The sequence below is a fragment of the Misgurnus anguillicaudatus genome, chromosome 13 (genome assembly GCF_027580225.2).
Source record: "Misgurnus anguillicaudatus chromosome 13, ASM2758022v2, whole genome shotgun sequence".
In the NCBI taxonomy this organism is placed as follows: Eukaryota; Metazoa; Chordata; class Actinopteri; order Cypriniformes; family Cobitidae; genus Misgurnus; species Misgurnus anguillicaudatus.
Genome location: NC_073349.2, coordinates 29,730,128 through 29,742,328, shown reverse-complemented (window position 1 = coordinate 29,742,328; position 12,201 = coordinate 29,730,128). Strand labels below are relative to the sequence as shown.

General features: G+C 39.3%; 2 protein-coding genes and 1 long non-coding RNA gene across 3 annotated transcripts in view; 2 read left to right on the top strand and 1 right to left on the bottom strand.

Annotated features, from left to right (window-relative positions):
- Positions 1–12,201, top strand: part of LOC129431300 (cytochrome P450 2B4) — a 33,952-nt gene that overhangs the window by 2,357 nt on the left and 19,394 nt on the right. Inside the window, exon 9 of the mRNA XM_073875540.1 lies at positions 68–192. Within this exon, the coding sequence (XP_073731641.1) occupies positions 68–192 (125 nt within the window). The remainder of the gene's footprint in view (positions 1–67; positions 193–12,201) is intronic.
- On the top strand, positions 1,285–4,029 carry LOC141369335 (uncharacterized). Its single transcript, XR_012372993.1, has 3 exons — positions 1,285–1,383; positions 1,512–1,657; positions 3,295–4,029. It is a non-coding gene; the product is annotated as an uncharacterized lncRNA (long non-coding RNA).
- On the bottom strand, positions 6,298–8,287 carry LOC129431310 (uncharacterized). Its single transcript, XM_073875692.1, has 4 exons — positions 7,776–8,287; positions 6,858–6,926; positions 6,646–6,772; positions 6,298–6,458 (listed from the first exon to the last, which is right to left on the bottom strand). Exons 1-4 carry the CDS (start codon positions 8,016–8,018, stop codon positions 6,298–6,300), a joined length of 600 nt encoding a protein of 199 aa, XP_073731793.1. The 5' UTR covers positions 8,019–8,287.

Here is a 12,201-nt window from a genome sequence, read left to right as displayed (position 1 = left end):
TTGATTATATAAGCAAAAGTTATTAAACAAAATTGTTATCGATTGTGTTTTTATGTTCATTATTCAGGTCCGAGGATTTGTCTTGGAGAGACCCTGGCAAGGATGGAGCTTTTCCTTTACTTTGTGTGTCTCCTACAGCGGATTCATTTCTCCTGGCCACCAAATTCACAGTGTCCAGACATGGATGGTATCGTAAGTGCATTGAGACACCCTCACCCCTTCAAAATCATCTGCCGTAGCACACTGAAAAAAATGGACTTAGTGGGTCTTTGAATTTAAATAAAATAAACATGTATATGCAACACAAAATATTTATATTCCTTGTGTAAACATAATTTAATTGATTAGGATTAAAATGTTTTGTTTGAATGTAAAATGAACACATTATTCTCACATTGATTAAAATTGATTGAATTGAATACTTAAAGCAATAAAATTGGGTTTGCACACAAAACGACACCTCCTGAGCAGCAGGGGCAGTATAGCTCAATGAGAAGGACGTCAACTGCCATAAAAGAAGAATAAAGATCGTTTTTTTTGGGCGCCAAAATGAAGACTCAACAGCAGTCAGTCAGTCAGAAGAACTCTCTCAGACGGACATCACGTTATGAAAGTAAGTTCTATTATTTATTTATCTTCACTTCATACGTGATATATCTTCACTAGATAGACTATTTTTGTTTACAATATGTAGCCATTGCAATGACTTGTAGTAAATATTAGTTTGGAGGAGGTTGGTGGAGTAAGTTAACAGTCAGTCAAGCTCATAAAGAAAAACACAGCGTTTTAAAAATGTCAGCTGTTTAACGTTATTTCACGTTTTGTAGTTTTATCCGTGTTGAAAACTGTCAGCTTTGAGTTGACTTTTGAGGCACTTTTTACTCAGCTGTTCTATGGAAACGTATCAGGACAAATAAAACGCTAACCAAAAGTTATTCTGTCCAGAGTAACGTTATACATGTAATTAAATTTACCAGATAATATCAATTGACTACATTAATAATGACATTGCGTATGAAACAAACTGTCTGCTTAATCAGATTATCAGACCCGCGTCAGTTATTCGTGACTTCGCTACGCCACGAGCAACACTTGATTCTATTAGAAAAAGCTTTTTTAAATGTCTCGCGTGACGTCTGCTATATTAACTGAAAAAAAATCGCTTTGAAGTGCCACACCTTAAAGCTGACGTTTTCTGAAGAGAACCTTGTTGTTTTAAGATCTCATTTTGTCCAACATTGCGTCCTATGACAGTTATAACTTACTTATTTCATTATTGCTCTATGTATGTGTGACCTTCATCATTTGAGGTTATGTGTTGATTTCACATCTGAATATTTCCTTTTATAGGTCCATCATCCTTTCATGCGCTACACAGCATTGGTAAGTCATTTCTTTTTTACTTTTGTACTGCTGTTAGGAGCTATATCTTATTTTTGTAACTAATATACAATTATCATTCTTTGACTCGCAGTACTCAAATATACAATGGTTGGTTCATTTGTTTTCAGATAAATGCTGAATTTAAAAGAATCACTACTGTCTTGTGTTCCTGTGTCACCTGGACCTCCAATCCAAAAACCTGACGAAACTCTTCTAGCAGAAAGGATGACAGCTAGCAAAAAGACTTCAAACAATTAATGATCAAATGACAGAAGTAAGTAATATAGATTCATAGACATAAAAATGTGTAAACATTGTTGGAAGTACAGAACGTTTAGTATGTTTTAGTTACAACATCTTTTGGCACACGGGTCATTAAAACACCTGGGAAGATTTAAAGGGGTAGTTCACCCAAAAATAAAAATTCTCATCACTTACTCCCTATCATGTTGTTACAAACCTGTATAAATGTCTTTGTTCTGATGAACACTAAGGAAGATATTTTGAGGAATGTTTGTACCCAAACCAATCATAAGCCCCATTCACTTCCATAGTGGGGAAAAATAATACTATTGAAGTGAATGGGGCTCATGAACAGTTTGGTTGCAAACATTTCTCAAAATAAATATCTTCCTTCATGTTTATCAGAACAAAGACATTTATACAGGTCTGTAACAACATGAGAGTGAGAAAATGAGAGAATTCACTTTTGATGTGATTGTCAGGTGTGGTAGCACACACTCGAAACGTGGCCTCTTTATTTAACTCATTCCAGTGTAGTGAACACTAGGGATGCTCCGATCAGGATTTTTGCAGCCGATACGATCACCGATTTGTAATTTTCGTGATCGGCCGATACCGATTCTGATTTTTTTAAAGCTGATATGCAAGCTCTTTGATGACTGTAACTGTTAAATTTTTCTAGATAAAATAATACCACGGATGTTGCCTTTGTTATATTACTTGCAGTAATTAGGTATATTATTGTTTTAATAGTGACTCAAATAAATAAGCACGACAAATATTTATTCTGCAAAGAGAAATTTAATATGGCTTTAAAAAGGCTTATGTCTTCTAAAATAAAACACTTCACAGTCTTTACTGTATTAATTAAATGTACATGCATTCGTATGAAGTATAAAAGTTCTTTAGTCAAGAGCAGAGAGTGATTTTATTGAGAGATGAATTAGGTTACTGCAGCTTTAAGACGTGAGAGAGAGATCGCTCTGTTCACGTGCACTGATGACAGGCTGCTGTGTGTGGGCGGCGGCTGAACGCAGACAAGCAGCTGTGAGGAAAATAAAAGTTTAAACGCTCAAAACTTTAAAACGCATGCAAATAAGAAACTGTTGGCATGAGAATGCAAATGTCCGTGATATATATGTGTTGTATACGCTGTTTGATGGGGATGTGAAGACGCCTCGCGCTGTTGACCGGAGCACGTCCTCATAGAAAATACGCATATCTCTGTAAAGGCAAAGAGAGATATACAAATCTGCACGCCGCACATAAGCAAAGGGTTGTAAAAATGCTCGTGCTACGTAAAAAAATGTCTTTAATTGCAGCCACATTCAGGATCCTTTTGATGACAAAAGTAAACAGAAAGATCGGTTTATGAGATCGGCAGATTTAGCGAGCACCGATCGAGTCATTTAATGCCATTATTGGACGATCGATCGGAGCATCCCTTGTGAACACACACACACACACACACCCAGAGCAGTGGACAGTGCAGCTGCCTTGCTTTGTAACCCATGTATTTGTTACCAATTGTAACATGCTGTGGCAATGCACATGGGTCTGTATACTTACATTTATATTTGTTTGCATTGTACTAATTTCCAATGACACTTTTATTGTAACAGTAACCTTTTTTCTGTTTCTTTAACTACATTTGTTTGTTTTGTACAGGGCATGGATGAAGTCAGCATCAGTGAGGTCATTTGAAGACACCAATGTTGGGATTTGTGCTCTCAAACAACATGCTTCTTGTGATGAAGAAGAGGATCTTTGTATAGTCCTGGAAGCCATGAAGGTGTTGCAACATCGTGTTTGAGCTGATGTATGCCTTAAACCTGATCTCCACTTTATTTTTGAGGAAATCCAAACTGCATTGAGAGTAACTTTAACGAACAGTTTCTTTCAGTGAAAGGATCAGAAAGACTGTGCTGCTCATTTTTGAATTTTTTATCTGTTTTAAGTGTTTTCTCTTATTAATACATTAACAGTTTGCTGCTCAGAGTCGATTTTGGAAATGGTTGTTGTATTTTGTTTTTGATGAATCTTTGATTTATCAGTTTATACAAATGCTGTAGCTCTGACTTTCTGAAGGAGTGATATTTTCCAGTTTGTAAATCCATTTTATAAATAATAGTACTTACTGTTTTGCATGTCTCTTTGGAATGCAGTGTTTGTGTTTTAGCACTTCTAAATCTACTGTGATAGTAACTATTTTAAACATTTGGGTCAGTTTCACAGATGGGGCTTTTCCTAGTCCCAGACTTTTGCAATGCCATATATCAGTGCCATTGTTTTGTCTAAAGATGTACTCCAGTGTTGTTTTTGTAAGGTAGGTTTGTTTGTAAACTTTATTTTATTAAAAATATCCTAATATAACGAGGGCCTAGTCATGGATTAATCTACAACCTGTTTGGGAAATTGCCCCTTTGTGTATGTACTGCATGTGCTGATTGTTGTAATAGTTATTGACTGTTATTGCATTAATGCCTCAATATCACTAAACATTTGTACAAAACTCTTTGCTTTTTATGCCAATGCAAATGTATTTTGTATTTTTTTTAAATAAATAACATTTGGATAATTATGGATGATTATTCTGGTGCCAGAGACATAATGAAATTGCTTTAGAGTTACATAATCCCATAATATAAGCATTAAAAAAGCATGTTGGAATTAGAGATGAAAATCTAGTCCCCTTACATAATAAAATTACTTAAACATTACAAAATAAATGTGTTATAGTAAAGAGAAATAGCACTTTGAGTCAACATATTTCTATTAGACTACTTAAAGTAATTAAAATGTTTTGGTCTGACACATAAAAATTAATTTGAGAAAATTATTTTGGTTTTAAACAATCGGATCATGTGGGACCGATGTACACATTAAAATTACGTAAATTGAAAGGATTTTTTTTTTCAGTGCAGAGATGCCAAAGATTGATCGTCAGTCAACACGCCAATAGATTTTAAAAAATCCTTGGGGAGGACTCACACAATAACAAAATAAAAAAAATTTAATTAATAAATTATGTAATTTATTAAATGAATTTTGAGTTGTGTATGATGCCATTTTTAATATTTAAAGTCTCTTGTTTATCAAAACTGCATTTTGGCTTTTTAATAAATAAATATTATTGTAAAATACTATTGCAAATTACAACAACTGTGTTCAATCTAAAAATATCTTAAAATGTAATTTATTCCAAGCAAAAATTTTATGTTCAGCATCATTGCGCGGGTCTGCAGTGTCACATGATCCTTTCTATATGCCTTTTCTAGTATGCTGATTTGCTGCTCAGGTAATATTTATTATTATTAATGTTAAACACAGCTGTTTAAAATACAGAAATGTAACAATCAAATGTAAAATAACGCTAAATAGTATTTACTGTATGAATTAAATGTAGATTAATTTTTGGATGTGTTTTATTATTTGATTATTAACATTTATTACATACCCTACTGAAAAATCCAGCTAAGACCAGCTTGGTAGCTGATTTTAGCTGGTTTAAGGTGGCAGTGGTTTAAGCTGGTCCTCCCAGCCTGGCAAAGCTGGTCAGGCTGGTGGCTTACCAGCTTATGCTCATTTTAGCTGGATATTTTAAGAGGGTACTGACAGCAGGAGGCAATCAAAAATGTGAACAGACTTTGCTAACAAATCCAGACTTTGGATACTGTCCAATATATTGAAATTTAGTGCTGGACAAAGAGTCAGTGCGATTAATCGCAAACAAAATAAAAGTATTTTTTTTGTGCTGTGTGTAATTATTATGTATATTTAAAAACACATACATACATATATACATTTCAGAAATGTTTTATTTTTATTTTAAATTTATATATAGAATATTTAAATAAATATATTTATATGTAAATGTGTCTTAAATACATACCTGAATGAATGTGTGTGTATTTATCTATATTTAATAATTTCACACAGCACAAACTTGTATATTATGCTAAAAATCACTTTTATTTTGTATGCGATGAATCGCGATTAATCTTTGCCCAGCAAATTATATTAAGTCTTAAAGCAATAGGATTTTCACCAAATTTCTTTCTCAAAGAAAACATTCACTTCTTTTGACTAGAAACCTTTCGCTTTAACTAGGTTTAAAAACCATTAACACAAACTTATCCCTAAATAAACAATAATATGAGTAATGAAAAACGCAATACAAGTAAATTTAATTGAGAGCCGCAGGGATGACGTATTTTTGTAGGCTAAAACCCGGAAGTTAGCGGGATACTTGTTCCTTCACGAAAAAGCCCATGAATTTTTTTCCATAGACTTTTAGATTATTGCATAAACAAAGCTCTGTGTTTAACAAAAGTTAAAGAAACTTACACGTTGTGTCCAACGTGTCCAAGTTAATCAGCACAGATGAACACAAAGTCTAAATACGTTTCCTAAATATATTTTTGCCTTTATATGACTGCCCTCTTGTGTTCATTTCAAATATTGAATTTGAGGATCAACCTATAAAAATCAAGCATGAGAATATATTTTTATTTTAGATTGTTAAGCTGAACACTGAAAATCATGAATTGATTTGAATTTAGTTAAATTGACAAATGCAATGCAACTTTTTCAGGTGAAGTGGTTTCTCTTTTTGCATATTTTGACATTTTTAAAACATATTTAAAATTTCCCCTACGGGACTGAAAATGTTTATAGCTCCTTAAGCTGTTGTAGAGCCGAGACCAGATTAACTTTTCCCTCTTGCTGAGAGTAACGTGTGACCTCATTGATCTTTAATGGACTCAGATTCAGATTAAAGATAAGACTGTAGTTGTGTAGCAGGCGTTTGGCTTGATCCCTGTCAATGTAACCTACAAACAAAAAAACAACATAAAATCAGAATTTTTAAATGTTTGTTTGGTGCTCAAGATTGCTGTTATTAAGTAACAGTTAATATAAAAGCTCTGTAAAAAACTGTAAAGTTTTCTTCCAGCTGCAACAGCTTGATTCGTAAATAAACCCTGTGACCAAAAAGGTTTTTAAATAAAGTTACTCTACCTGTATTTTTGATGTCATACATTTGCATAGCCATTTCCATCTTCTGAAACCTCTGAAGCCACGAGTCTTTCTGGTTTTCAGTTATACTGTCGTTATATGTCACTGATTCCAGGTCCCAAATCTCTGCCTGAGTGAGTCATGTTCAAAAATAAATCACTTTTATTGATAGTGTTCAATGCAAATATTAGAAAACATGCATTTGTTTGACAGACCTCATCAAGGTGATGTTTGTGGCCATCAGTAGCTCTTTGTATGAACTCCAGCAGTTCTTTATAGTGAACCTGTAAGGCAAATAAAATCTAATGAACGCACAGAATAGTTATTCTGGATAAAGGTTTATACTTTTAGGGTATTACAAATTACTGTTTAATTGAAATAGTAATAATAATGATTAAATATTTACATTATTGTTGCTTATTGTACTATGGAAGTCAATGAGTACCGCAAACTGTGTGCTTACCATTATTTATCAAAACATCTTAAACATACTAAAGAAATTCATACAGGTATAGATTAACGTGAGGAAGAGAAAATGACAAAATTTTCCTTTTTGTGTGAACTATTCCTGTAAAGGTAACGATACTGACAAAATAACATGCAATCTAATGGTAAATAACATTTTCAATACCTATTGTGAATCCATTTGATGTTAGAAAGAAGAAATCTTAATAAAAAAATGCAGTTTCTTTTAAAACATCTTCAGATAAAATGCTACTTATATTGAACATGACATAGGGTTCCAATGGGTGATGGAATTTCTGGAATATCATGGATTTTTTTTCCAGACAGTGAAAGTCAGGAAATTGTATAATTTTGTCCAAGTCATGGAATATCAAAGATTTTTGTTTGATGCTCTAAATTTTAGTTTTCATTTATAAAAAATGTAATTCTCCAAGTTGTGACGTAGGGAATACCTTTTCCGGATCCAAACCTGCACTGACTACAATTTAAACAGCTGTTTACTGGCAATGTTTATTCACTTTACACATTTAAGCTACATTTTTATAAACTCACTTTTACATACTCTACATTATCCAGGTTCACGGTATCCTGGACATAGGTCGTGGAAATTCAAGTTTCAAATCAGTGAAAGTAAGGGAAAAGTCAAGGAATTTGGTTTAGGGATCTACCTTTTCCGGGTTGTTGGTATCACTGAATGATTTGAAGATACAGGAGAGTGATGTGAGCTTCAGAGGAATCTTCTGTTTGAGAAGGAGATATGTAAGTTCTGACTGATGAATGATTCCTGAATGTGACGGGTCAAGATTCATCAGTTTCTTCTCGATGTTCTGGGTTATCTGTGAATCCAAACCCTGCAGTTCTTCACAGATAGCTAACAGGAGACAGCTCTCTGTGTTTGTTTTTATTAGCATATTTGTCTGAAAAAGGATTATTTTGTTTTTAAGAGACTATCGAGCATTGAGATAATATAAAATCATGATTATAAATAAATTCCAGAGTGAACTACGTTTTCTTGCAATTTAGCAAAGAAATAAACAAATGGATATCAAAACACAGTTTTAAAGGTGCAGTGTGTAAATTTTAGCGGCATCCAGTGGCGAGGTTGCGAATTGCAACCAACAGCTCAGTCCACTGCTCACCCCTCGCTTTTGAAACGCATCGAAAAGCTATGGTAGCCGCCACCAGAAAAACATGTAATTGACGGAGACAACTTAGTAAATAAAGTTTGTCCATTAAGGGCTTCTATAGAAACATGGCAGCACAAAATGGCGACTTCCACGTAAGGGGACCCTCTGTCTATGTAGATAAAAACATCTCATTCTAAAGTAATAAAAACATATGAGTTCATTATAAAAAGGTCTTTATACACCCCTAATAATATAGTTTTGTGTATTATTTTGCATTTCTGTCAAGAGATTCTTCTAAAAATTACACACTGCACCTTTAACTGTTCAAACTATCTAATGTGTAAAAGAAGAGAGGTTAAACTGATATAAAAGACATTAAATTGGGATAGCTGCATGTGTAGAAATGTGATACATGTGTCAAGAGTTGTTTTGTGTTTGTCACGTTGGTCTTCAGATGTATGTTGGATCCAGAGCGATCTCCACATGGTGCTGTCACACACTGTCTGTCTGGAGCCTGGAAAGTGAAGAACATGATTTTATTATTGATAGAGAATGGATTTCTTTTGGAGGCAGTTCCTTAAAGAGGTAAGTTAAGAGAGGTAAGTTTAGAGAGGTAAGTTAAGTGTATGAATTTCAGAACCACGGACAGTGCTAATATTTGATTGACTGATATTTCAGAACCATGGACAGCATGTATTAACCTGTAACCCACCTGAACTTAAAGGTAATCAGAAGAAAAAAACACATGCAATCAAGCAAATGTGTGCTCGGATGTGTTTTCTTGTAAAAGAGTATTTTTTTTTTTTTGCCAACAAAGCAGTTTTTTCTGAATGGTCTGAGTAGGGTTGCCACCTTTGATTTGTGAAAAACCGGGTGTTATGAACTCTGTCTGTGTACCCTGTCTTGCACTCTTATTTTGAAGTCATGTCTGTGTCATCCATGTCTGTAGTTCTTTGTAGTTCTTTTGTTCATTGGTCCGTGTGATGATTGTTCCCCAGGTGTGTCTTGTTTTCCCTGATTACTCTGTGTATTTAAGCCTAGTGTTTCCAGTGTCTGATGTCGATCGTTATTTGATGTTATGGTGTTTCGTGTTCCGTGTTCTTGGTTTCTTGTTGGATTACCTGCTATGTTTTTGTTTGTTTGTTGTTATTTTTAATAAACCTCACTGCACTTGGATCCGCATCCTGTCTTACCTGGATTTACCCGTAACAGAACGATCGACCATTAAGGATCCAGCAGCAATTCCTCGCTCCCCTGTGTGTTTCCCCTCGTGCTTCCAAGGTTTCCCTGTGTTTTGTCCGACCCCGCTCACAAGATGACTTCCGCCGTGTCTGAGCCGGTGCACAAGTCACCAGGTTATCCGGTTCATCCCGTGAAAGCCCGGGTCGGCTGCTTAATCTCCAGTGTGTTGGATTACCCGCTGATCACTGTCCGAGCGACCAGAATCCCTGGACCGCTCGTTCTCTCGAGTGAATCCCCGAGTGAATCCCCGAGTGAGTCCTCGAGTTTGTCTTCGAGTGCGTCCTCGAGTGAATCCCCGAGTGAATCCCCGAGTGAATCCCCGAGTGAGTCTTTCCCGAGTGAATCTTTCCCAAGTGAATCTCCGAGTGAATCTTTCCTGAGTGAATCTTCCCTGTGTAAATCTCTGAGTGAGTTTTCCCTGTGTAAATCTCTGAGTGAATCTTCCCTGTGTAAATCTCCGAGTGAATCGTCCCCGAGCAGATCCCCGAGTGAATCATCGGCCAGCAGGTGTGTTACATCACATGAGACAGCTACTGAGCTCTTGAAACTGTTTGTGCCCATAGATTCACTGAAGGCCTCGGAGCTCCCCGAACTTTTTAATCTGTGTGAATCATCAATGTTAGCACTGGCATTGTGCTATGTTTTTTCAGTGTGTGGCTCACCAGTTCAACGGCAGATCAACCAGACTCATGAACACGAGTCCTCCGAGCCGAGTGAATCTCCCGAGTCCTCTGAGCCGAGTGAATCTCCCGAGTCCTCTGAGCCGAGTGAATCTCCCGAGTCCTCTGAGCCGAGTGAATCTCCCGAGTCCTCTGAACCGAGTGAATCTCCCGAGTCCTCTGAGCCGAGTGAATCTCCCGAGTCCTCTGAGCCGAGTGAATCTCCCGAGTCCCCTGAGCCGAGTGAATCTCCCGAGTCCCCTCAGACGTGTGAATCGCCGGAGTCCTCTGAGACGAGTGAATCCCCCGAGTCCCCTGAGTCTTCTGATTCCCCTGAGTCTTCTGATTCCCCTGAGTCTTCTGATTCCCCTGAGTCTTCTGATTCCCCTGAGTCTTCTGATTCCCCTGAGTCTTCTGATTCCCCTGAGTCTTCTGATTCCCCTGAGTCTTCTGATTCCCCTGAGTCTTCTGATTCCCCTGAGTCTTCTGATTCCCCTGAGTCTTCTGATTCCCCTGAGTCTTCTGATTCCCCTGAGTCTTCTGATTCCCCTGAGTCTTCTGATTCCCCTGAGTCTAGTGAGTCATCTGATTCCCCTGAGCCGAGTGAGTCATCTGATTCCCCTGAGCCGAGTGAGTCATCTGATTCCCCTGAGCCGAGTGAGTCATCTGATTCCCCTGAGCCGAGTGAGTCATCTGATTCCCCTGAGCCGAGTGAGTCATCTGATTCCCCTGAGCCGAGTGAGTCATCTGATTCCCCTGAGCCGAGTGAGTCATCTGATTCCCCTGAGCCGAGTGAGTCATCTGATTCCCCTGAGCCGAGTGAGTCATCTGATTCCCCTGAGCCGAGTGAGTCATCTGAGCCGAGTGAGTCATCTGAGCCGGGTGAGTCATCTGAGCCGGGTGAGTCATCTGAGCCGGGTGAGTCATCTGAGCCGAGTGAGTCATCTGAGCCGGGTGAGTCATCTGAGCCGAGTGAGTCATCTGAGCCCCATTGGTCAGCTAGTGTGGTCACCGCGATGCCCCAGAGACTCTTTGTCGTCACCAAGACTATGGCCAGTGCTGAACTCTCTGCATGTCCTAAGAAGACTGTCCCCAAGCTCTTTGCCCTCACTGTCTGGTCTGAGATGTCAAGATGTGAACTCACTGCCCTGTCTAACCAGGCCCAGAGGGCCTCTCTCTGTTCTCTTCTACCCAGGTTCATAATACCACCAGCACCACCCTGGTATCCAGTCCCTCTCTGGTCTCCGGCTCCGCCCTGGGTTCCCGCCCTGCCGGCTCCGCCCTGGGTTCCCGCCCTGCCGGCTCCGCCCTGGGTTCCCGCCCTGCCGGCTCCGCCCTGGGTTCCCGCTCTGCCGGCTCCGCCCTGGTTGCCAGTTCTGCCGGCTCCTCCTTGGTCCCTGTCTCCGCCTGCGGCTTCTCCTTGGTCCCTGTCTCCGCCTGCGGCTCCTCCTTGGTCCCTGTCTCCGCCTGCGGCTCCTCCTTGGTCCCTGTCTCCGCCTGCGGCTCCTCCTTGGTCCCTGTCTCCGGCGGCGGCTGCTACTTGGTCGCTGTCTGCGCCAGCGGCTCCGCCTAGGTCCGGGTCTCCGGCCCCGGCTGCTCCCTGGCTGCATCCTGCGCCCGCGGCTCCGCCCTGGCTCCAGCCTCCGCCCGCGGCTCCGCCCTGGCTCCAGCCTCCGCCCGCGGCTCCGCCCTGGCTCCAGTCTCCGCCCGCGGCTCCGCCGTGGTCCCTGTCTTTGCCTACGGCTCCGCCCTGGCCCTTGGACTTTCATGGCCTTGGCCCACCATCCCTCCCCCGGGTCCACCTCCATGCCACCGCCCTCCTGGACTGTTGTACTTTGGGGTTTTCTGGGGGGCGTCTGGAAGCCGCCCTTTGAGGGGGGGCTATGTTATGAACTCTGTCTGTGTACCCTGTCTTGCACTCTTATTTTGAAGTCATGTCTGTGTCATCCATGTCTGTAGTTCTTTGTAGTTCTTTTGTTCATTGGTCCGTGTGATGATTGTTCCCCAGGTGTGTCTTGTTTTCCCTGATTACTCTGTGTATTTAAGCCTAGTGTTTCCAGTGTCTG

Bases quoted from the DNA above. Each gene is read 5' to 3' on its own strand.
- LOC129431310 (XM_073875692.1), bottom strand. From the start codon at position 8,018: ATGCTAATAAAAACAAACACAGAGAGCTGTCTCCTGTTAGCTATCTGT. The intron at 6,927-7,775 runs GTAGATCCCTAA...TTTGCCTTACAG, and splicing joins ATACCAACAACCCGGAAAAG to GTTCACTATAAAGAACTGCT. The intron at 6,773-6,857 runs GTCTGTCAAACA...TGACTCACTCAG, and splicing joins ACAAACATCACCTTGATGAG to GCAGAGATTTGGGACCTGGA.